This window comes from Telmatherina bonti (assembly GCF_933228915.1).
Source record: "Telmatherina bonti genome assembly, chromosome: 2".
NCBI classification, from domain to species: domain Eukaryota; kingdom Metazoa; phylum Chordata; class Actinopteri; order Atheriniformes; family Telmatherinidae; genus Telmatherina; species Telmatherina bonti.
This window is the reverse complement of record NC_136620.1, coordinates 27,340,901-27,366,433: the sequence shown is the minus strand read 5'-3', so window position 1 is coordinate 27,366,433 and position 25,533 is coordinate 27,340,901. Positions and strand designations below refer to the sequence as shown.

General features: G+C 38.4%; 2 protein-coding genes across 2 annotated transcripts; one reads left to right on the top strand and one right to left on the bottom strand.

Annotated features, from left to right (window-relative positions):
- Positions 1 to 3,873: 3,873 nt before the first annotated feature.
- cep152 (centrosomal protein 152) lies at positions 3,874 to 17,951 on the bottom strand (the record flags this gene model as incomplete). The annotated part of the gene is made up of 26 exons (XM_079257220.1): positions 3,874 to 4,691; positions 4,780 to 4,883; positions 4,966 to 5,122; positions 5,303 to 5,385; positions 5,852 to 5,936; positions 6,039 to 6,206; positions 6,334 to 6,409; positions 6,543 to 7,190; positions 7,281 to 7,412; positions 7,617 to 7,877; positions 7,965 to 8,268; positions 8,353 to 8,481; positions 8,575 to 8,705; positions 8,784 to 8,888; positions 8,987 to 9,203; positions 9,353 to 9,516; positions 9,635 to 9,726; positions 9,866 to 10,013; positions 10,202 to 10,402; positions 10,759 to 10,898; positions 11,199 to 11,339; positions 12,568 to 12,714; positions 12,942 to 13,266; positions 13,364 to 13,424; positions 13,540 to 13,646; positions 17,865 to 17,951. The coding sequence occupies 26 exons, from the start codon at positions 17,949 to 17,951 to the stop codon at positions 3,874 to 3,876; spliced, it is 5,031 nt and encodes a 1,676-aa protein (XP_079113346.1).
- A 1,324-nt stretch (positions 17,952 to 19,275) lies between these two features.
- galk2 (galactokinase 2) lies at positions 19,276 to 24,477 on the top strand. The gene is made up of 10 exons (XM_079255002.1): positions 19,276 to 19,385; positions 19,468 to 19,556; positions 19,717 to 19,840; positions 19,959 to 20,052; positions 20,149 to 20,295; positions 20,459 to 20,557; positions 20,774 to 20,926; positions 21,585 to 21,795; positions 22,288 to 22,489; positions 24,091 to 24,477. Exons 1-10 carry the CDS (start codon positions 19,336 to 19,338, stop codon positions 24,296 to 24,298), a joined length of 1,377 nt encoding a protein of 458 aa, XP_079111128.1. The 5' UTR covers positions 19,276 to 19,335; the 3' UTR covers positions 24,299 to 24,477.
- Positions 24,478 to 25,533: the final 1,056 nt, after the last annotated feature.

Here is a 25,533-nt window from a genome sequence, read left to right as displayed (position 1 = left end):
ATGGGTTTCTTTTACTTAACCATGCTATCTTTTATTTTATCACTGACCCTTCGGCACACCTGTCCTTTATATGCTGCTGATTTAAAAGCTGTGTTTAAACTCAGGTGTAAGATACCCTGAAAGATAGAGATTGCACATGGAGATTGCTCCTTCAAAAGCAATGAATGGGAGAATGAAGTGGCTCCTCGGTGTCAGAGTCAAATATATCAGCAGACGTTCATGACCAGGACACTGACTTCAGACGACCTGGAAAATGTAAATACCACAGAGAAACTCAAGCAAGTTCAATGAACCCTGAGGTTAAAGTATGGAGTGTTCCTTTCACACAGGACACTGGCAAACAGCGAGTCTGTCAGGTTAGTGGTGAATGCGTCACATATAAACTTTTTCCAACATTCTGAAATTGAAGCTTTGCTTGTGCTTAAATCTGGCAAATATGTTGCTATTTGCTGATATATAGTAGTAATACATTTTAGCTGAAAAATAATCCCATAATCACAGCACATGGTTTAACAGCAGAGCAAATATGCTGCTAATTTTGGTTTAAATGCAGAAAGATAAAGTGAGATAAGACTTTCATTCAAAATGCATTTGCATCTTAGAGCCTAGTGTAATCTCAGAAATCTTTTAAAATTGAAAATTGAATTATTTAAAGTTGATATAGATAAAAAATAAAATTGTGAAGATATTCAGTGAAAACTACCAGCCTCTTCCACTTCGCTGGCTTTGATGGAGTTTCAGGTCAGTTCAAGTCATATTCTCTCCTACAAATGCACATGTCTATACTCAGAACTTGGAGCTTCACCTTTCATGCTTTATGTATCATATTTGATATGAATAAACTATAATACATGCATTCATACAGTTTCTGAAAACTTCTGAAAAACATCATGGTAAAAACTTTGCATAAAACCCTGTTTTGCATAATTTAAGCTTGTCTTCTGCCCCTTGATGGAAACCTTTAGCACTACAATCATTTTGACAAATCACAATGGTAAACAGTAAATATACAAAATTTTGATCCCATTTTTTAGCGTTACAGCCTTTTAAAGTTTTTTTTTTAAGATGCAACACTCCTGAAAGCCACTTCAGTACATTCCTTAAAGTTGAGCATTTCCCACAGACTGCTGAAATGTTTTAAAGATCAGTAACATTGATGTGATTGATACCACACAGCAAATAACATGCAGACAAGGTTATATTCATGTTTTTAGTAATAACAATGAAAGAATATAATTTATCCAACAAAGTCAAACTAGACGTGTTCCTTATAAGGATCATGGTGGTACTATTGTCTTATTTTTTATACATTACTATAGCAGTTCTGTTGCTACATGTATTCACTGGAGAACTTGTTCCTTAACTTTGTTTAAAATAGTCAGCAATGAGAAATTAGTTCAAATATCCATTAATTCATTCATGTTCCACATCTCATTGTCTTAGCAGATGCATTTTTAAAACATATTTACCAGATTTAAACCATCAACAGCTTCATTCACTTACAACTGAAGTGTATTAAAGGACTTTAGAGGCAGGGTGCGTGTTAAAATGTGTTTAAGTCAGGTTCAGATATCAATCATAAAGCCTTTACACACATAAGGATGCCATAGATTAATACCTGAGTGCTCCATCTGCACGGAGGAAAGTGAAAAGTGTTGTTGTGGTCTTTTTATTAGATCTGCTGACAGCAGGAAAATTTGCTGTAGAGGCTTTTTGTTTTATACTTTGTCAAATAAATGTATGTAAGTCTCCCCAAAGCTCTGGAAAAACAGCCCTGTGGTAGAAAAGAAGGAAATCATGAATCATGTTTGGCGTTTGGAGTCTTGTTGTAAGATGGCGAGAAGCCGTCCAAAGCCAGGTACCAGGGATCAGTACTGCTTCAGGGAGGCCTGGAAGAAAACAGCCAGAGGTGGAGCACGTGTTTTCTTTTTCCGTTGAACCCTGAACTCACCCTAAAATCTTAAGCTCTGCTAATATTTTGACACTCTGCAACTGGAGCAGGGAATTTATTTAATAGATAGATGTGAAAATAGGACTCAGTATTGCAGCCAGCTGTTTTAGAGTTCAACAGGGAACATCTCTAGTGATTACCAAATAAAATAATATTTTCAAAGACTACGCATAAATGTCTTCATCTCTCATTTCTTGTAGTGTCCAGTCCATTTCACTACATGATGGCATTCAGTTACTTAACTATGGCTGTGTGTATTAAAAAAAAAGCCTTACTTTGGTACCAGGACCACCACTAGAGGGGCCGCTTGAGGTGACATTTGGACACATCACATCTCCACAGTCCTTGCCGGCAGTAAAAGGAAGTAAAGAACTTGAATAACCAACAACTAGCAGTGAGGTTGTTTTCTACATACTTTACTGCAATTGAAGGTTTATCTCAACCAATGGATGAAGAAACATAAAACCTGTGATTGTTTCTATGGGTAAGCTTGTGTTTCATTGTTTGTAATTAAAGTGTCTTATTTAATGTTTTGGGGTTTTTTTATTACCTGCCTTGACACCACAAGAAATTAGTGTTAATATAATAATTCAGCATGTTTGCATCATGTAGTTTTGTATTGATGCTTTTTCACCTGCTCCTGAGGGGAGATTCACTCAGACCATAGCCCTGCATTTCTTATCCCCATTCTCTCATAAACACTCCCTGATCGATCACTTATACAGACTATTTGCCTGACATGAGACTCGCTCACTCAGGCTTTACTTGGTCATAATAAATCATTTCTTCAACATCTGCAAATTAAAACAAGAAAGTTGTTTTAATTTTCTCCTGCTTTAATTCATGTACTACAAGTACAAAGTCACTGCAGAATGGCCGATAACTGAGCTGTTTAAATGAACTTTTTTTTAGAGTTTAATTTAAAAATCAGACACAGATTTAAAAATGCATGAGAAGTTCACATTTGCATTGGCCAATCAACTCTGAGAATCATGTCTGAACTGGGTTTGGGATCAGAGTGTATCTTAAATAGGAGGTCATGTGACGTGACATGGTCTTGACCAAACTTTATTTAAAAAGTGGGGGGGGGGGAAAAGCCACGATGTTGGTGCTAAAATGTCCCCCATGCGATGATTTATGTAAACATTATATTTGAACCAAGTTTAAGAAAACTGTTTACTGTTGAGGTTTGTTTAATAAAACATACAAATGATTTCTTTTCAGTTTAACATAAAATTAATTTATTTAAAAGGGTTTAAAAAAAAAAAAAACCGTATAAAAATGTATAACATATGCACAGCATATCTTATGAACTTAATACAAAACATTTCACAACATAAAAACACAATGACACTGGAATATGAAATTCTGCTTGTTCTAAACAGAAACAGACTGAATAAACCTGCTTTTATCCTGAACTTCATGTATTTCTGGAAAACCTGCCAGTATATTTCATTCAGGCTTTTTTTTCATTTTAACTTTAAGTGGAAATTTTCTTGATGCATATGAAAGACAGAGAGAATAGTTTCACGTTTACAAGGAATGTCCAGAATTTCACACTACACTGGCTTTATGCAGATTCAGCCCAGAAGAAGTAAAGTGTTCAGACTGAAATGTGCTAGTAGAGGAGAGATTTTAATTACACGAGAAAAACTGCTCTGCTTGTGTTCACCCACTTTAGGTCTCTCTGCTAATTTAAACTACGTAGCTATGGTTGTTAACCTGCCGGCCCATACATGCAAGGATAATAATCATTCTATGCTACTCTGCAGTGCAAAGCAAACAAATAATTTCACTGCATGTTGTAATGGGCTATAAAAGGAATAAGTTTCATCACGTAAACATTCAATAATGTCCTAAAGGCACAATTTGATGAGCTAACTGGAATATCAGCACCCAGCCTCATACCTGCCCTTCCTTTCTCACTTCTGCTGACAGAAGGGGCTGTCGAAGCCGCTATCCTGTTGTCGCTGTCTCAATTCAGAGAACAGAGGCCCAGAAAAAGCTCCCTGCTGGATTTCACCTTCAGAACCGGGAGTAGGCTCTCTGTGTGGACGTGTTTGTGAGTGGGTAAAGACTTTGGTGGTAGATGACTTATTGGGAATCTTATTATAAACAGTTAGGTCAGAAACAACTGGTGTGAAGCTGCCAAACTCTGCCATTCCACTGGTTGATGCTGCAGACAATGAAAAAGGTTTGACTGGTTCAACTTTCCTCCCTGAATAGGGCAGTTTAGTAAACTGAGGGCTTATGTCTGAATCATAGCTTGTCATGCTCCAGTCAGTCTGTCTCTCATCTCTGACAGGAGCCTCTTGGACAAGTACAGAGTTGCTCTGCTGCCCTGGCTCCAGGCTGCTGTCGTCTTTGCTAGAATCACCTCCGTGCAGGTACAGTTTTGAGCTGTTACCCCTCACAGACTTACCACCACAATCCACAACGGATCGAGAAGCCGTCTGACAAGCGGCTTTGTAAGGAGGGAGATTTGGATGAGAGATTTGGAGGTTTGGGATTTCCTTCGCTGAGGCCTCCTGACAACGCGGAGAATCCTGTTGATTCAGAAGTTTGCTCCTAACTGCAGTGATTGTTTTCTGCCCCGAATCAGCACAAGTCTTTTCCCCATGAGATCTTTCCTCTGGCCTTACATCAGGAACCCTGGATAGAGCGGACAGGTTCTTACTGAAAGCTGCGTTTCTACCTGGCAAGCTGCCATCTGCAGTGGTGGGCACAGCCATTGAACAACCTGCCAATACAAAACACAGATGCACACCAAATTTATATTGTGGAGAAAGAAAATCCATGATAAAGAAGGTGTGGACAATAGGACTCACTTGCTAAACTGTAATTCTTTCCAGATTTACTTTTGAAAGGAGTTTCCAGCACTTTAGCCATGGCCGCCAGCTTGCTTGCAGCATTCATTATTTTCTTCTCAGCTCTGCAGATGACACAAAGATCAATACAATTAGCCTGAGGAGCCATCGCAAAGCGAGCAAACAAGCATTGGACAATTACGGTACCCCGTAGTCTTTCCCCCATCCTCCAGTAACTCCTGCAGACAGGTCAGATAATAGCGTCGCATCTTTCTGGCAGTGTCCTGCCTCTCCCTCTGCACCTCAATGCGGATCATTTCTGCTGCACGCTCCCGACTTTCCTGGAGGTAGCGCAGCATGTCTCCTGACAAAAAACGCACAATTAAAATCACTTATTTACCGGGTCAAATGGAAACAGGGTGAAGATTAATGCTCAGGCAAAAGATTCATGAGCGAGGACATGCAGTGTGGAACAGGTCATCACACACGGTGCTTAAATAGTGTTTTGTTCGTTCTTATCAGCTCCTACAGCACCAACACTTGCCTCTGATCTTCTCTACAGTCACCAGGTACTGCTGCTTCATCTCCTCCAGGCCTTGCTGAAGATTCTGTTGGTGATCTGGACTTCTGCAAGTATAGAAAGGAAGAGAGAGAAATGGAGAGATAGATATTAGATCGCTAGATCAATAAAAAGGTTATGAAACATTTAATTTCATTAAGTCTTTTTTTTTCTTGCTTTTCACATATTTAAATACTGAAGAAAAACTTAAATAAAACCTTGATTCAAGTATTTCATCAAGTACACAGTCGCCACAGCAACTGACCCACACAGAAAAAACTGTTGAGTCAGTCTTGTTAAAACAGGAGAAACTGATCAAGTGCTCCAAGTTTATGTGTGGATATAACTCTGAATGTGAGCTGCTAATTATGGTGCAGCTAAAATAGTCTTACAAAACAATAATGGCAAAAATGTTTCATTTTTAACTTTAATATGCAAAACAGTATTACATGATTGGTTAAAAATAAAGAATAACAATGATAAATAATAAAAATGAATAATAATAATAATAATAATAATAATAATACTACATACACTGGGGATTCTGTGGCTCTCCTCATTTCCTCTAACTGCTGCAGATGTTCCTTCTCTGCCTTTCGTAAGCTCTTTTCATGCTCATCTACAAATCAAAGCAGTATATCTGATCAACACAGATGCAGTGTCAGCTGATGGAGACTTTTTGGAGACTTTTTAGAGAAACGTTCAAATACAACAACTAAACCTTTCAGTTGCTGCACGGCTGTTTTGTGCTCTCGAACGCTGTGCTGAAGTTGTCGACAGGCTTTCTCTAAATGTCTCTGGAGCTCCTGGTTCTTCTTCTGTAGTTTACTTACGGTCTCGCTGCACTCTTTCCTGCAATGAGACTGCTCCTTCCTCTGGAATAAAGAGCCTGGAAATAATAGAAAAGTCGTTCATGTGAACTAAGAATGCATTGTTGTGGTTTCCCTGCATGAACAATGCACTTTAAAGAGATGTGAGTATTTACTGCATTCAACAGACTTTAGTGAATTGCATACTTTGCATTTTGTTGATTTCTCTCATATGCTGTTCCTGAGTTTCCTTCAAGACACAGCTCAGCTTCTCTTCACTCATCTGTGGGAAAGTAAACAGCATCTTAAAAGGAAACCAACTTAAAAAGAAAAATGAGCAAAAGCCATCCTCCTTAAATTATAAACAGATAAAATTGCTTAACGTAATATCTTTACATAACTTATATCAAACTGACTTTTTTCCACTCTGACTTGGCCTGGGACACAGCTCTGTTCACCATGTCTCTGCATGATGCCTGGATGATGTGAATCATTTTAGCCTCAGATGTAGATCCACTGGTCCTCCCGCTGTCCACAGTCCCCTGCTGATCTTTCTTAGGGGCTCCAAGAAGCTGAGTATAGACCTCCGCCAGTCCAGTCTCAAGCTCTGCTAGAAATTCATCTCTCAACTCCTGTCTCTGTTTCAGCTCCTTCTCTGCATACTGGCACCTCCAATCCTCCTCTCGTGCTCTCACAGTCTGCTGAAGCTTAGCCTCCGTCTGCAGGAGCAGCTCCTTCGTCTGGAGCTCAGCATCTGCTCTGACTTGCTGCACAGCCTGCTCCAGCGTTCTGCGCTGCTCTAGCAGCTTGGTTTGGTACGCTTGCTCGCTGCTGGCCTTGATCATCGAGATTTCCTTTTGTTTGTCTCGGTTCCAAGCTGTCCTGGCTCCAGCCAGCTCAGCTTTCACCAGGGCAGCTTGCTCTCTGATCGCTTGTTCCAGCTGGCTCTTGAGAGCTGCCACCTCCTCTTGAAGCTCTGCTGCCTTCTGCATGCTGTGCTCTTCCAGGGGGTTCTCTTGCTTCCTGTTGCATTGCACCTCTGCCTCTCTTAAAGCCTGGGACACCTGAAACATTTACATTAAGATTCATATTCATAAAAGAAAACGAATGTTGTATTAGCTAAACTTTTTAAAAGTTAGAAATTCCCATCATACTCTTTGTTCTGTGAACTTTTCTTGTTGCTCTTCCCATTTCTCCTTTTCTGCTTGAAGACAGGCTTGGTATTCTGGTAATGAAGACAAGTCCTCAACCCAGTGGTTATAGGCCCGAGTTACTGCACCTTCAACCTGAAACACCAAAATATTGATAAAAATTATTACATTTGACCTTTTCAAATGAAGGGACCATAACTTTGATTAAACATTCTGCCAGCATGAAAGCATCAGAAAAAAAGAGCTACATCTAATCAGTGTTATCTCCACATGGGTGGAAAATACTTTCACCAAATTCAATAAAGCGCATTCGATGTGAGGATTATAAAACCCGCTGACCTGCTTGGTCAAATCTTCCAGGTGTTTCTCTTGTAACTCTCTCTGGACTTGTTTCCTGGCATCCTCCACTGCTTTGCATCGCACTTTGTCAGCCTCCAGTTGCAGCTGCTGTTTCTGGGCACCAAGCCTGGAGTTCAGCTCTTCAGCAGAAATGGTTCGTCGATCCTCCTCAGTCTTGTCAGTCTGACAGATCGCCTCAACAGACTCACTGTGTTTTTCTTTCCTCGCGTCCTCCAGCTTCGCCGCCCAACTCTTCTCCATCTGCAAACAAAAAAAAAAAAAAAAAAGATTGTGACATGAGGTCACCTTTGCAGGACAAGGAGAGCAATCTTTTAGTAGAAGTCAGACCTTTTGCAGTTTCTCCTTCCACTTAGCTTCAGCTGCTGCAACATGAGAATTCACAAGTTCCTGGATTTCAGTTTCCTTCTCTTTGGACCAAACTGCTTTAAGATGCAACATGGAGGCCTGATGCTGAGCCTCAAGCTCCCCTCTCAGCTTCTCCACAGCAGCAGCAGTACTCTCCTCTTTGATCAAAGCCTCTTCTTTCTCTCTGATGCTTATTCTTTCCTCCAGCAGGCTCTTCTCCTTGCAGACAGATAGGTAACATTCCTGCACAGCTAACATCTTATCATTAACTTCCTGCAGCTGGCTTCTGAGGAAAAACACAAATAGTGTAAATAGGCCACAAATTGTTTGAGAGGACAACAATTTCCAGCAACATTAACACAAGACTTACTGTAAGTGCTGAAGCTGCTGCTGATGCTGTGCTGTCAGCTGTTCAACCTGAGTTTCATGCTCCAGCGTGAGCTCTGCTCTGACTCGGTTCACCACGTCGTCTCTGTATTGCTGCTGAATCCGTTCAGCTCTCAAAAAACAAACAAAATACAAATACTTCATCCAAACAACTCAAAATAAAGTAAGTGGAAATGGTAAATGTAGTGTACACCCCGTTTCTTACCTCTCTGCAGCTTCCTGCTTTTCTTGGTCGAGCTCCTGGATCATCTCCCTCATTTTGGTGCACAGCTCAGAATTGGCAGACTTTAACTTTTCCTCGCTCTGTTTCAACTCTTTATTCTTCTTTTCTAGTAGCTGCAGTTGAAGAACAAAATTGTATCATTCATTCATTTACAATTAAAAATAAAAAATACTGATGCAATAAACAACAACCTCCACTTGTTCCTGTAAGTGTTGTTTATCTTCCTGTAGTCTAATCAGCTCTTTCTGAGGTTCTCCAGTTATACCTCGATGTGTCAACTGGCTCAACTCTTCAACCTGTAAAATCCAGAAAAAAAAAGGATTTATGTTTCTCACCCAATATCTACAAACAAACAAAAAAAAAAATTATGGCTAAATTAAAGTTTAAAATTGACCATTGGAGGAGAACTCATCGAGTTGAGTTTGGCTTCATCTAACTCAGTCTTCAGTTCATTCACATGAGCCTGACAGCGTTGAAGCTCCTCCTGCAGCTGGCTGATCTTCTGCCTTTTCCCTTTCAAACATCCCAGGCAGCGCTGCATCTCTACTCTCAGCAGCCGTAAAGCCTCATCCTTGGGCAGCTTGGAGTCTGACAATTGTGCTAGAACAGGACTGAGGAAAGCAACAAAGTTTTGAAAGGCATGATGTAACTTTGTTTAGTTCTGATTACATGAAAGGGCTGATTTTATTATGTGTACTAGCAATCATGGGAAAATAACGCAGACTCAAAGACATAGTGAGGACCATAATATTCAGTGTACCTGTGAAAAGTGCCATTTTTCCTGTTGATTTTCTTCAATCCCAGTTCCATACAGGATTCAGACAGATGGTTCTCCCAGTCACTACTTAAGTCTAATGCGATGACGCCATGTTTCATCGCAGATTCATACAAAGTGATCTGCTCCTTTAGATCAGCCATATCCTCCTTTGTAATAAAAATATAAACAAGAACCATTTAGATCTCCGTGTTTAAGCATCTTTTTTCTGAGTTACAATATTTTGACAGTCATTGTGTTCTGAGGCAGAAAAATCAGGATCCAAACCTGTAAAACTTTATTCATGTTTTCACTCAGTGCCTTGGCTGACTGAGCCTGCTGAAGTCTGATTTGCATTTGGCTCATCTCTTGGACTGAATCTAAAAAAATGATCAGAAAAGCAAAGATTTATTTCGATGAGAGGATATGACTGAACATCTCTGCAAGCTGTTTAGGAACGTGCTGGGATTAGTAGATAAATGATGTATTCTCAGTACAGATGTAGGTGTCCTGACTCACTTGTCTCCAGCAACTTGGCACATTTTTGTTGACTCTCCTCCAGACGCTGTGTGAAGGAATTGACGACTCTGGCCCTCTCAAGTTGATCTTCTTCTCTCTGGTGCTCCAAAAACTTTACACGTTCTTGTAACCTCTGGTTGACATCAGTCTGAAAGAATAAAAATATAGTAGTTGATTGAATCTACTGGCGACTGAGAATGTCAGAATAAACTTTATTGTCCCCGAAAGGAAATTTGCTACAGACAACAGTGTAGCTGTATATAGATATGATTTAAAAAAAAAAAAAAAAAAAAGTTTTTAACAGAATGAATTGTGCATATCAGTGAAATTACAGACCAGCTCACTCAAAGCTTGAGAGGCAGAGTCAAGCTTTTGCTGAAGGGCCAACAATGCAGTCTCATGCTGCTCCTTCATGATGGCAACGTCTCTATCATGCTGCTCCCGCGCTCTGGACAAGGTGTCAGAGCGACAAAGCTCCAACATCTGCTGCTTCATGCTATCCACTGCAGCATCTGCTATCCTCTGTTTCTTCATGTTCTGCAAATCAAGAAAATGTCTTTACACTCACAATTCTTATGAACGCTTCAGAAACAACATGCAGCGCAGCTCACAAAGCAGATGTAGAAATCCTTTGGATATTTTAGCTTCTATCCATCCATTTACTTAAACGCTTGTTCCAGTTAAGGGTCACAGAGAGGCTGGAGCCTAACCCAGCAACCATTGGATGAGAAGCAGGGATATTTAGCTTCTTTTTTTTTTAATTTGTTAAGGCTGTCACAGCTTCCAGTTGCATTAAATGCACACTGCATAATGTAACGTATAAAGGCCTGGAAAGAACAAATGTTGGTGGATTACACATAAGTTAATACAGTATGTGTAAGTCAAACATTTACCTCTTGGTCTTTCTCAGTGAGAATCTGGACTTGCTGCTCCATTGCCTTCAGCTTTTTGTGCATTTGAACCTCTCTCTCTTTGGCCTCTTCAATCAATCGACTTGATTCCTTCAGACTTACTGCTAGACCACTCTTTTCATCTGTTGATCGACAATAATGACGATATTCTCATGAGCAGTAAATCCACTAAAAAGGAACATGCACGGCCCATTAACAGCCACCAGGGGGCAGACGTATAGTAGTGTAAAAACAGGAAAGCTCACCTTACAAGACAGAAAATGTCAGATGTACTTTGATATTATTCTTACGAAGACTCATTCATAAAGATTGTTTAGAGGCTAAATTATTAAATGCATTTGAAAAAAGTGCACCATCATTCAGTGTGATCATATTACCTCATGTGAGCTTACACAACTCATTTTAAAAAGGTAGAAACTTACCTTTGACAATTGCAAACTGATGCTCAATGTATCTCATATTACGACGTGAATCTTCTAGTCTTCGCTCCAAGTCTTCAATTTGCCTCTGTTGAGCTTTATTCAAAATTTGCATCTGAGCCAGTTGCTCGCGCTCAGCATTTTCTAAAACCCAGAAAACAAATTTATTCAAAATACTGCAATGTACTTCTCACATAGACAAAATAAATACACTTTTTTTCAAGCAATATCTATTGATTAGGTGCAGGTTATAGAATTATATTTAAGGAATCCTGAAGTAATCCCAGTCGTTTTGGTTTTACACTCTTAAAAACTCTACACAAGAGTATCTTCAACTGTTAAAAATCAGTCCGACAAACTGCTCTAACTCATTTTCAGACATCTTGAAATTGTGATTTACACACTGTGTGCTGTGTGATTCAAACTCTTATATCATGTGTCTTTTAAGCAAATCAGCTCAAGTCTTACTCATCCCAAAGAATGTGTTTAAGTGGCATCAACAACAATTCACAGATCCCTCAAGCTTTTATCTCCTAGGCTACCAATGTTTTTTAGGTTCAGTGCATATGTGTATAACACAATGAGTGATTTCCATGTGATCATTTTAAATATAGCTATTTTCAAATTACTTGCACTTTGATTTTAATAATTTGGTGGTTATGAAATTAGGATTTTATTGGTGCAATCTTGCAGCCTGGAAGATGACTTGCATTGTATTTGAACCACACAACTTCTTCTATTGTCAAAACAGAGGTGTAACTCACAAATCTGGTTATGAAACAATACTATATATAAATTCGAAGTTTGACAATATCACAAATTCTATAAAGATGCAATGTTAATTAAAATCTATAACATCTTACAAATGACAAATGTTTGATCAAAAGTTTGGATCAATGCTATTGTATCTATCTATCTATCTATTGGCTTGTTGAGCACTGAATTGACATACATTGATGTAAATCAGTTTTTACCACTCTTAGGGTCAAACAACACAAACAGAAGAATGAAAAACAGCTTTGTTGGTAATATGTTCATACTGAACTGCAGTAAAGGTGAGCACAAATCAAAGGAGAACAGCAAACAGATATAAAAGGCTGAAGGCAAGCCGAGTTAGTGTTTTACAGAAGCAAAAAAAGGCTTAATCCAATCAGCAACTGTATAAGAAAATGTTTTGTATGTAATATTTTAAGACCAAATTCAGAATATTTCATGCTTTAAAATATTCTGAATTGAGTCTTGTAGAAAGAGGGCCAGAGAAATGACAGCAGTAACACAATTCTGTTTTTAGCTAATGATAATTCCGATACAGAAATCCTACAATACTATTAAAATACACTTTCGTTATCAAAATAAAGATAACAAGACTCACGTTGAGTTGAATCAAGGAATTCTCTTTGTAGATGCTGAAACTGATCCTCTTGCTGAGTAGGCTGTGTGTTAAACGTGTCTCGCTGATGCGCAGGACGGTGAGGGTTGTAACTGGCTTTGTACTGATTTCCACTTTTGCCACTCAGCCCTGACTTTAAATTCTGAAGATCAAAAGAAAGAAACACAGTATGGCAATAAGGCAAACGAACATATCGACTTAATGCTTCACAATTAAATGTTTGTTTTGTTTACAGTTGCACATTAAAAATGAAAAAAAAAATTGCTTGACTTTTTTTTTTTTTTGTTTAATTGCATTAATTAACATCCAGGATTCAGTTGGTATTTTGGCAAATTTGCAATGTAAAGATAGACCACTTACTTTAAAATGATTGCTTGTGTCGTGGTCCCCGTGGCAGGGCTCATCCCTAAACGTTCCTTCACTATTATATTCCACAGGATTGTCTCTTTGCTCGGGATAAGGCTTTGACTCAAACCCAGTAGAAAAATCACTGGTCTCAGTACAATTTTCTGTTCCCATGCTCGTGCATGTATAATCTCCTGGTACAAACTGATGGTCCTGACTCCAGGTGTGTGACAATGGCTGATTTTGAGGGTGACTCTGATATCCATTAAAGTGGGCAGCTTCACTCTTATAAACATACTGCTCATGAGAGCCTTCATCCAAGTCACCTTCATAGTTCTTAGGAGAGACATTGACAACATCATGTATCATTGTTTATTTTCCTCGATAAAAAGCAAGAATACATTATGAGCACAAGAGATATTTGACAGTCTACCTGTGCATGAGAGGCTGGCTTAGTATGATCAGACCATTGTTGAGTCCACTGAGACTTTGGGCTGGAAAGGCAAAAATATATCATCAGTGAAGTATATCTGCAGTGCAGGGTGTGTAAAGCACATCCAGAGCTCTCAAAATATGAGTCATTAATGTGTCAACAGAAGCATGTGTTACCTGCTGTTGCTGTTTTTATTGCTGCAAGTGGAACACTCAAGTTCAGGGGAGGAGTCTCTACTGTCCTCCAGCATGTCATCTGGCAGGTCTGTGAGCAGTTTGTGCAGCTGCAGAGAAATAGCACATGGAAATGAGTCACCAAGGTTGCTTCGCAACCGGGTTATAAAGTAACAAATAGATAGAAGAAAAATAACAGAACCATTCAATCGTAGTTTAAGAGATATGAAAAGCATCAGGGGTTGAATCAATGTAAAAAAATAACTAAATAAAATAAAATAGTTTTTAGATTAAAGCAGCTCCATCCTCACGTTGCCACTGAATTTTTAATTCAACATCCTGAAACAAAAAAATCAACTGGAATTCTATGAAATCAAAACTTTTTTCACAGCCTTTTAGTGTAATTCATTATACATAAATTTAAGCACAACCTTGAACCATACAAGTGATATATCTGTAAACATTTGAAAGAAATGAACAAAGTTGTCTCAGGTTAATGAATTTGATGATTTTCACCATTAACTGAGAAGTTTTAATATAAGTTCTGACACTGACAAACATAAATGGCTAGTTTAGACATCTTAGATCTACACAATACGAAAACAGAGAGGATAATCAATTCCACTGTTAGTATCACACTGACCAGGCTTTGTTTTCATCCAGCTACATGTGATGAAATAAGCAAAGCCTGCTGGACTTACCTCCCACAAAGACAGCTGAATATTTCTCAGATCCTCCACTGCGTTCACAATCAAAGGACCCATATTAGCACATTTACACACTTAAAAACTAGAGAGACACCTCTGCTTCAGCCATAAAGCCAAAAGATGGCCACTGTTTTAGCCTTTCTGTCTAGATAGATGACCTTCTACATGAAACATCCAAAACGTGCCTGGCATGTTGTCGGTTCGCTGTAGTACTGCAGCGTTTTGCTCCAAAAGAAGTCCATTGTTTAGACAAAACATATAGCAAGGTTAATTGGAGCAGAAACATTCCAATTATGAGTCGCAAACATTTTCCACTTGACCAACTTGTGTTTAACAAGTAGGCTATAATAAAGAAAAAAAAATCTAGTATTACTATTCAGAGTCCCATTCTGTTAAGTTCTGAATCGCACTGGTAAAACTGGTATTTAGCCACCCGTTTCTTCAGCCAGACTCAGCTCAAGTGGGGTCAGGCACAGACACAAAAATAACTTGCATAGAGAAAGTAGCAAGACAACTGGGCAGAGCTAGTTGCAGTGTCACACACCTGAAGGGAGGTCTTTCCCATGAACAAGCCAATCATAGCTCAGACTCACGATACAACAGATTGTATGCATGAGTAATACTATGTAGATGTGTGTCTGTCTGAGGCTTAATTTGGAAATTTAAACAATGCACATTTCTGTGTTCCTCCTAACAACACAGTAAACTGAAAATAAATACCAACCTAACAGATTATACTCCCGTAAAAGGGATGATAGCGATGTGGCAAATACACAATCAAGACATAGACAATCATTTTAATAATGTTAACAGTAACTGCTACAAGCACATCTCAGAAAATTATGAAAAAGTTCAAAATTTTGTCATTCATTTCAGAGTATGAAACCTATATGTTTTATAAATTCATTGCACATAGAGTGAAACATTTCAAATATTCAGTCCTTGAAATTTTGATCATTTCGACTTATAGATAAGAAAAACCCAAAATGCAGCATCTCAGAAAATTAGAATATTGTGAAAAACTTCAATTTTAGAAAGTCATAGTGTCACACCCTAATCAACTAATTAACTCGAAATATCTGCAAAGGTATCCTAAACTTTTAAATGATCTCTCAGTCTGGGTCACATGGCTACACAATCATGGGGAAGACTGCTGACTTGACAGATGTCCAGAAGACGATCATTGACCCTCCACAAGGAGGGAAAGCCATAAAAGGAAAAGAAGCTGGTTGTTCACAGAGTGCTGTATCCAAGCATATTAATGGAAAGTTGAATGGAAAGAAAAGATGCCCCAGCAAAAGGCAGACCGCAGCCTGAGAGCATTGTCAAGCAACATCCATTCAAAACTTTGGGGAGCTTCACAAGAAGTGGACTGAAGCTGGACTCAGCGCATCAAGAGCCACTACGCACAGACGAATCCTAGACATGGGCTACAAATGTCACATTTCTCATGCCAAGCCACTCCTGAACCAGAGACAACGACTGGACTGGAAAAAGGACTGGACTGTTTCTGAGATTAAATGTTGCATTTCATTTGGAAATAAAGGTCCCAGAGTCTGTAGGAAGAGTGGAAAGGCACAGAATCTATGTTGCTTGAAGTCCAGTGTTTCCACAGTCAGTGATGATTTCCTTTTTTTTCCATTGATCTTCTGAAATATTTAATTTTCTGACATACTGCATTTTGGGTTTTCATTATCTATAATGAAAACCCATATATCTATAAGCCACAATCATCAAAATTTCAAGAAATAAATGTTTGAAATGTTTCACTCAATCTATAATGAATCTATATAATATAGCACTATTCACAAAAAGTTAGGGATATTCAGCTTTTGGGTGAAATTTCACAACAAGCCTAAAATGCATTCAAACCTGTACAGGTAAACTTAATGTGATCTTCTCTAAGCTTTTAAATGCACATGTCCAACTGTTAAATGTTTCAATAAATTTTGCACAAGTTGCTGTTCTCTAACAAGGAGCTTAACGGCAAAAATCACGGCAGGTGTGTGATCCTTGAATTGACCAATAAATGTCCTGGTTCAATTAGAGCTGATGTTTAAACAGTTGTCCTCATCATGCTGTTCACATTTTGACATCATGAGACCAAGACAACACCTAACAATGGAACAACAGTCCCTTGCCATTGCGATGCTTCAAACAGGACGTTCTCAGACAGAAGTGGCCACTGAGCTTGGAATGTCACAGAGTGTCATCAGCAGGTTGCAACAGAGATATCGAGAGACTGGAAGAGTCACAGAAAGGCCTAGAAGTGGACGTCCTTTGGCCACATCCCGTGCTGATGACCGCTACATTGTGAACACTGCCCTGAGAAACCGGATGATGAATGCCACTCAACTCCAGGCACGTTTAAGAGAGGTGAGAGGCACCCAAGTGTCACGTCAGACCATTCGAAACCGTTTACATCAGCGTGGTCTGCGTGCTAGACGACCTGCACGGGTACCTGACCACACCACCAGGCACAGGCATCATCGTCTTGCATGGGCCAGGGAGCATTTACGCTGGACGAGGAATCAGTGGGCCTCAGTGCTGTTCTCTGATGAAAGTCGATTCACACTGAGCAGAAATGATGGCCGGCAACGATGTTTGAGACGTCAGGGAGACCGCTATGCATCAGCCACTGTTGTCACCAGGCGAGCTTTTGGTGGTGGCAGTGTTACAGTGTGGGCAGGGGTGTCCACTTGGTACAGAACTGCCCTACACTTTGTGAATGGTACAGTGACAAGCCCATACTACCTGAATAACATCATTAATCCAGTGATTGTGCCCCTACATGAACAGCACAGGCCTAATTTCATCTTCATGGACGACAATGCTCCTGCTCATCGAGGCCGCATCATCAGGGAACGGCTGTTGGAGACTGGTGTACCTCAAATGGAATGGCCTGCACTCTCTCCAGACCTGAATCCCATTGAAAACCTGTGGGATCAGCTGAGCCGTCGTGCAGAGGCTCGAGACCCTGCACCCCAGAACCTCAATGACCTGAGGGCTGCCCTTCAAGAAGAGTGGGATGCCATGCCTCAGCAGGCAATAAGTTGCCTTGTGAACAGCATGAGACGTCGTTGTCAAGCTGTAATTGATGCTCAAGGGCACATGACGAGATATTGAGACGTTCAAATTTTTTGTTGTGGTGTAACTACCATTGTTGTTACCTTTTGTGTTGAATGAATTTTTTGAGATGAGGAAATCAGTAGTGCATCCTTCTACTTAAATGTCTTACTTTTATGATATTATATCACTGTAGCATGAACATATTGCATTTTCCATAAATTTCACCTGAAAGCAAAATATCCCTAACTTTTTGAGTAGTGTAGGTTTCACATTCTGAAATGAGTGACAAAAAATATTGAAATTTTTCATATTATAATTTTCTGATATGTACCTGTATGTAATGACACTTGATGCTTTTCAGAAGTAGAACAAGTTCAGTGTTTTACTTGCTATAATACAAGCATTTACTTGACGAGCTTGTGTTATCTGAAATCGTGAATAACTAACATAATACAACCTCAAAACAGTACACAACACTATCCAAACAACTCTGGACACACACACATGGGTGTTAAATGCCATCCAAATGGAAACATGCTGTGTGTGTTGCACCTCTTGCTCTCTTGCATAGTCTTCCTGGTCGTATTCTTCATCATCATGCTGAGTCTGAAGAGCAGCACTGTCAAAATCAATAGACATGTTGCAGTGCCTCCCTGTAGGGACAAGGGATACAACAAATTTAAGTGAGGGAGAAATAGGACAAGTTGTCTTACTCAATATAAAACAAAACTCTTTGCACCGTGATAGTCACCTGACTCGATTAAATGGTGGGGTTCAAAGATCTGGACCCCGGTAAGGTGTTAACACTCAGCAGCAAAGCAGTTTCTTCAGCAATACCTGGCACCGATCATCTTCACCTAACAGTAACAAACATCAAAATCTAAATTACCAAAAAGCTTAAAACGCAAACATACACACATACATATCTACATTTACTACTTACCTACTAGAAATGAGGCAGACGTTTGCGTCGTTTATTTACTTCCTCGTTGATCCGAGTAACTTTAAAGCGTGGTAAACATTTATTGTTAGCCACGCTGTTTACATTAGATAGCATGCACACTAGCTACCTAACTAGCGTTGTTTCCGACTTCGTTAGAAAAAAAGGAAGTCATCCTTTAAAAAAAAAACAAAACGCCAATTTCTTTCTATGTTTACCATGAAGCCCTGGACAGTATACTATTTAGCGCCACGTTTCCATTATTTCACTGAACACTAAACTTTATGAGACACTAAGCTAGCCGGCTCAGCTAACTAATTAGCCGGTGGAGCGTCCTCTTTAAACAGACTCGCCCACTTTGAAACTCGCGCGCATTAACAGCGCCGAACCGCCACAAGGGTAGTCGGCAGAATTTCTCAACACACCAACTGTATCCAGCGTTTGTTAGAATAAAAACTAGATTTATGTTGTCAACGCTGATTTATTTGCCCACAATACCACCACTAAGCACAACATATATGCTGACAATATTTGTTGTTGTCAACTTCCAGATAAGAACAAGAAGAAACAAAATGCTATTAGCTAAACACGTCTCCATAGTAACAGAATGTGTAGAATTACGGGTAATGTAGTAGATAGATAGATACATAGACATCACATATACGTATATGATACGTATATATATATGTATCATATAACATATATATCGTATATATGATGTCTATGGATAGATAGATAGATAGATAGATAGATAGATATGCTAAAAACACGAATCAGAATCATAGTTCCTGTATGACTATGCATACGGCGGCCCATTTAGGACATGTGGTACACGCGACTCAGGCGACTTCCGTATTTGGCATTCACTCTTTGCCACTGTTCCAGAGTCAGCTCTCTCTGCACTGTCAAAATTGAAAAGGTACAAAGCTTCTGTTTTTAGGCTGACTGGAGTTCAGCGGTTACATATCCGGGATCCATCGGAGGCAGTCAGCTGACAACAGTCAGGCTCTGTGTGAACTCTTCTGTAAGAATTCTCCTTCTTACCAGCCAAAGATTACATTAGTAACCGAATTATTTGTGGATATGGCTGCAAATCCACCCAAGATAAAGACGGCGATAAATAGTAATGAAAGGTAACAAACATTAAATTAGTCTCGTGATAAATAAACTTCCTGTTTTCTATGAAACATACTAGATTTTTTTTGTCAATTACAGGTTGAAAAACTTAAAAACTACATTTGAAACAAAGTATGGAGAATCTCCTCTCTTCTATGCATGTGCACCCGGAAGGGTAAATCTAATAGGTATTTCTATTTTATATATGATTTGTGTTTATTTAGAATAAGTTGCATTGGTGTTTCTATCTGTAAATAGTTGTGTAGGTAATACTTTCAGTGTACATCTTTTAATTTATAAAATTCAAACTATTCCTCATATATCTTATATACGTTTGTCACTTCCCAGGAGAACATATCGACTACTGTGGCTATTCTGTACTACCAATGGCGATTGAGCAGAATATCCTCGCAGCTGTGTCTGTCAACAGTTCAGGGATGATCCAGCTTGCCAACACTAATCCTCAGTACCAGTAAGAGTTCAATACTTTTTGATTTCGATCTTGTAGTGCTTTTCTTTTTTTGTAAATAATTTAATTTAAATATATATATGGTGTCATGGATTTTTTCTAAGTTTATTTTCTGTTGCAGAGATTTCAAACAATCATGCTCAGAGGAAATCATCATAGACAGTGACAACCCAAAGTGGTATTATTATTTTCTCTGTGGAGTTAAAGGTATTCAGGTAAGCCATATTTGATGTACTGTTAGTTGAATAAAAACATAACAACAAACATTGCTTTGCAGCATTGATGCATTGTTTTAATGTTTTCATCAACAGGAGAGGTTTGGGATCACTCGTTTAGCAGGGATGTCATGTGTTATAGATGGAACCATTCCTCCAAGCTCTGGTCTGTCCAGTTCAAGTGCCTTAGTTTGTTGCTCAGGCCTCTTGACAATGGAGGCAAACCAAAAGTCCCTCTCCAAGGTAAAATCTCTTCACATTTAACTTAATTATAAGTTCTGCACATTATTTGGGGTAAATAATAATTTGATTCAGTGTGGGAGAATATTTAATAGAGAGCATTTTAAGAATTCTTTTATGTTTGATGCTTTATACTCTCTGTTTTCCTGTGTAATTCTTCCTCCAGGTGTCTCTAGCTGAGATATGTGCCAAATGTGAACGATACATTGGTACAGAGGGAGGAGGCATGGACCAGTCTATATCCTTCCTGGCAGAGAAAGGAACTGTACATAGCTTTTCTGTTATGACATTGGGTATTATCATTATGTTTGACAGATGGAATGCATCTCAATTAATTGAACTTCTTAAAGCAGATAACGTAAATTATTCCTAAATGGTTTCAAATCTACTTCTATCTGTATAAAGACTTTTAATATGATCACATGTATTTTGATTTACTCACTGAATCCTTTTTTAAAATGATATTATCTTTTTTTGTCAGGCAAAACTTATAGAGTTCCAGCCTTTGAGGGCCACGGATGTCAAGCTACCAGAGGGGCCTGTGTTTGTAATTTCCAACTGCTGCAAGGAGATGAATAAAGCTGCTTCTTCTCACTACAACATCCGTGTGGTGGAGTGTCGGATCGCCACAAAGGTGCTTTGATCTTAGTCAGATATTTTATTACCAAGCTTAAGGTTTTAAACTTAACTAAATGAAGTCTATGCCTGGAAACATCTGTTATAACCTCCGCCAAGGAGGTGAGTAAGGTTATGTTTTTCCTTGTGTTTATTCGTCTTTCTGTTAGCAACTTTGTGCAAAAACTACTGGACAGATATTCATCATTCTTTTTCTTGATAATGGGTCTTGGTTTAACTTAGATTCAGTTCAATTTTAGGAGTGATCCAATTACTCCACAGTAAATTGTCAGAGTGCTCGGCCAAAAAAAAAAAAAAAAATGCATGAGAAGTTCCCAACATGGTTTATGACATATGAAGTTAGATCTGGATCCCAGCAAGATCAAGTAAACACCACATTATAGTCAAGACACTCTGGATTCACTATCAGTGTATCTAGAAATCTAATGGTGTATACAAATAAAATTAAAGGAGGAGTATAACATAAGGTATAAAAATAACAATGTGGGTAGAAATGAGCTGCTTGGCAGAGGTCTGCACTCTGAGTGATTTTCTTGGTATTCAGATTTACTTACTTGAGAGATGCACTATATCATAGGTAAAAGAAATAACATTTAAACCAAACACGATTACATATCCCATCAAAGTTAATATTTTGGGGGTTTTTTTTACCTCAGATTCTGGCACAAGCACGGGGTCTGGACTCTAGTGGGCTGCTGAAGCTGGCTCAGGTTCAGACAGAGCTGAAGGCCTCACTGGAGGAGATGCTGACTCTGGTGGATGAGGTGTTGCATCCTGAGCCATACAGCCGTGAAGAGGTTTGCAAGACGCTGTGCATCACCTTGGAGCAGCTCTCAACAGACTTGCTGAGCTCCAACACTCAGGATGGTGAGGAGCAGCATGCAAATGGATGATTCTAAGTCAGTCATCCCACCTCGTCTTTTTAAATCACACATATGAGCAGGAGGTGATCAGACTGGATATAACGATCATTTAATAGATAGCTGACAAAGTAATGGATAGCTTCAGCACAAACTGCAATATGTAAATTTGGGTAAGACAAATTTTTAAGTCAATCTTGGTTTAATGTTTATTTCATATTTATTAAACAAAAGAAATTGAATTTAAGATTTATTTTCTTAATGATCCTTTTCTATGTTTAATGATACTATGTATCATGAAACTATTCATTTATATTTTCCTTTCACTTTTTTCTTTAAAGCACCAACTGACCCTTTTTTTTCGGATGCATGAAGTAGTTGAGAAAGTACATCATCATATCTGAACATTTTAGCCATATTTGATGCCATGTAGACAAGATTTGACTGGACATCAGAAATGATGGTTTGCCTGACTTTTTTTTGCCTTTGTCTCTGCTAGTAACACACTTCAAGCTTCACCAGCGAGCCAAGCATGTGTATGGCGAAGCTGCCCGAGTGATGACGTTCAAAAGTGTGTGTGACTCTGGACCTGTAGAATCCATGCAACTCCTGGGAGAGCTGATGAACCAGAGCCATGCAAGCTGCAGAGACCTGTATGAGTGCAGCTGTCCTGAACTGGACCAACTGGTAGACATCTGTCTGTGAGTACTCAAAGATAGAATTTGATATTAGTGATAGGCATTTAAGTAATATTTGATTATTACAAATACGTTTACTTAGAGTAGAGCTGGATTAATTTGCAATATGCTTTGAAAGTCAATTTTGTGGCTGAAGTCTCAGTAATGGACACAAACGTTATGTTTTGTACCCCAAATGTAAACCTCAGTACGGTGTGCAAATGAAGTTCTCAAAAGCTGTGTAGAAATACAAAGTATTATTGGAAATTGGATAAAACTACAATAATTTTGCTCACTGAATCACTTAAATTAAAGTGAGCAATTATTGATCAGAAATGTCTGAGACAAGGCAAAATCGGTTTTTGAGAAAGCCTAAAAATATCTAAGTGCAAATGTGTCTATAAACTAGACATATTGAGCAAACAGAGAAGCTAATCCTAAAATAATTCAGAATCAAAAGTTATTAGTTAATTTAACCCAACATTGCTCTCTGTTTTATTCTCCCCTACACACTCAAAAATAGAGGTACCAGCTTGTACCTAAAAAGGTACAAATGCTTGTCGCTGGGGGTGTACTCTTTTGAGAGACATTTCTGTACCCTTCAGTTCTGGTCTATTTTTGTACCTTATCAAGTTATGTTTTTTATGTTTTTCACAGCATCAGGCCTGGTCCATGCCACTTAGCAATATTATCTTATCTTTAATCTAGAAATAATCTTCAAAAACTCAAAATACTGACCAGCCATACACTTAGTTTGCAGCATCTGACCTTCATTGTCTGGTGTAATAAATGACTGTTTACTAGTACTACTGTCATCACTCAACTCTGCTCTAGTTTGTAACATTACAGCCATTAACATTACATTTTTCAATGCTGCAGGTACCCTTATGGTCAAAATGGTACAAATTTGTACTTTATGTCACTTTGAACCCTTTTTCATACTCTGAAGGTGTGCTTCTGGTCTCTTAAAGACCAGTATTGTACTTTTGAGAGAACATTTCTTTAAAATGTACCTATAGGTACAGAAATGTCCTTATCTTGTACCTCTATTTTTGAGAGTGTAGCTCAGTCTAATTTTGGCCTGACACTATGATCCTTTCTGAATTATTCAAACAAAATATTTATTAGTCATACTATTAAATTGAATAACACCTTGTTTTATCACAAAAAACTCAAGTTATGGATTATGGATTGTGGTTTTTTTTGTGGTTTTTTTTTTTTTAAGCCTTTTTTATCAGAAAATGCCAGAAATGTTTTACTCTGTCAGCTTTACTTAGAAATGACAGGACAATAGATGAAACTTGTGTGGTGGTGTGCAGACCTCCAGTTCTACTTATTTACCACATTTATCATATATAGAACTCATAATCAAATACCTTACAAAGGACTGATCAAACTGTTGATTGAGCTGTATGTACTCTATACTACAGAGTACATACAGCTCAATCAACAGTATAGAACTGTTCAGTCATATCTTCTTCATACAATTAAAATAACTTTTCTATACTGATCCTCTCTCTGTCTTCTGGTTCATTATTCGTTCACCTTCTTCCTAAATTAAAGATGAGATTTAATGGAACTGAAGGTTAGTGTTAAATACTTTTTACTGTCTCTCCTCATCACAGGAAGTCGGGGGCTGTTGGTTCCCGGTTGACAGGAGCGGGATGGGGAGGCTGTGCCGTCTCCATGGTTCCCAGTGAGAAGGTGGAGTCCTTCTTACAAGCTGTCAGAGAAGCTTACTTCCTCCCTGATCCACGGCGGGCAGCAATGGAAAAACAAAGTTTGTTTGTATCAAAGCCAGGTGGTGGAGCTGCGGTTTTCTTGGAAGAATGAAATGCTTCAGCATGTAAATCATCACACTGAAGCGAGAAAATAAGTGATAAACTCAGCAGTTAAACATGACTTTTGTCAAATGGTTTATAAGGGCCAAAAATGATATCAATGGTGCATTAAAACCTTTTTTTTAAAAATGATTTTTATGTTTTTGTTTAACTCATCTTGTAAAAAACACACACAAAAAAATTGTACTGCTAACAATGTTTTCTAAAGCCATAAATAGATTTTAGAATTTAATGTCAACATGTTACAAAAGTAATGAATACTTGAATAAGATGAATATATTCATGATTTACATGTGCATCATTAAAGCAGCATCTTCCAACACCTAATATTGGGCTCTGCGCATTTCTTGCATGATTTGACAGCTGTGACATTAAACTTTCAGTGACCTGAATCAAAAAGTTACACGACTGTACTGAAAATAGCTGATCATGAATCCCTTCCTGTCAGTCTTTCTGCTCAAAGATCTACTTAAAAATTGATGTGTAAAATAAAACATTTAGTCATTTCTACTCTTCTTTACCATCATTTATTGAAATCATGTTTGGGATTTGATCGGTGATCATCCTAATATTTTTAGCAGCTAAGCATATCAAAATTTCAAAATAAATTTGTTTATTTGTTTATTTTATTCGAAAGAACTGTCACATTGAAGCTCTGCATTCCAGTGTCTCTCATCCTCAAATACATTCAGGCCAGACAAACATCAAATAACAAAAAGTTGTTTTCAGGACCTATAAAGGCACGGCACAGAAAAGTCAGTAAATCTTAGTATTACAAGTTTTATAGTTCCAGTTTGGCATAAAAACTGTCAAAATGTTGAGATGGTAAAATGTAATACACTGCTTTCCAAAATGGCAGACAGCTCCATTTCAGAAATGATAAAAATACTTCTATTTTTGCACTTTGGATATTATTATTGTATCATACAAAAATTTGCTTTGGACAATCAAAGGAAACGTTTCTCTTAACCAGTGCTTGAAGACCACCAGGGATTATTTCCTGCACATTAAGAAATATTTGACAAAGTTTTCATATTATGGTATAAAAATATACCCACCACTGTAAAAGTTAGACTCTGCACACTGAATAAAGGTCTTACAAGGTAAAGATGTAAAGCTTACCATTTTGGGGTAAATAGTTACTCTTTTGTTTCTCCTTCATCACTCAGCCTACAATTTCAATTGAATAAAACAAACGAGGTACTCTGTTATTGATTTGAGCTGAGA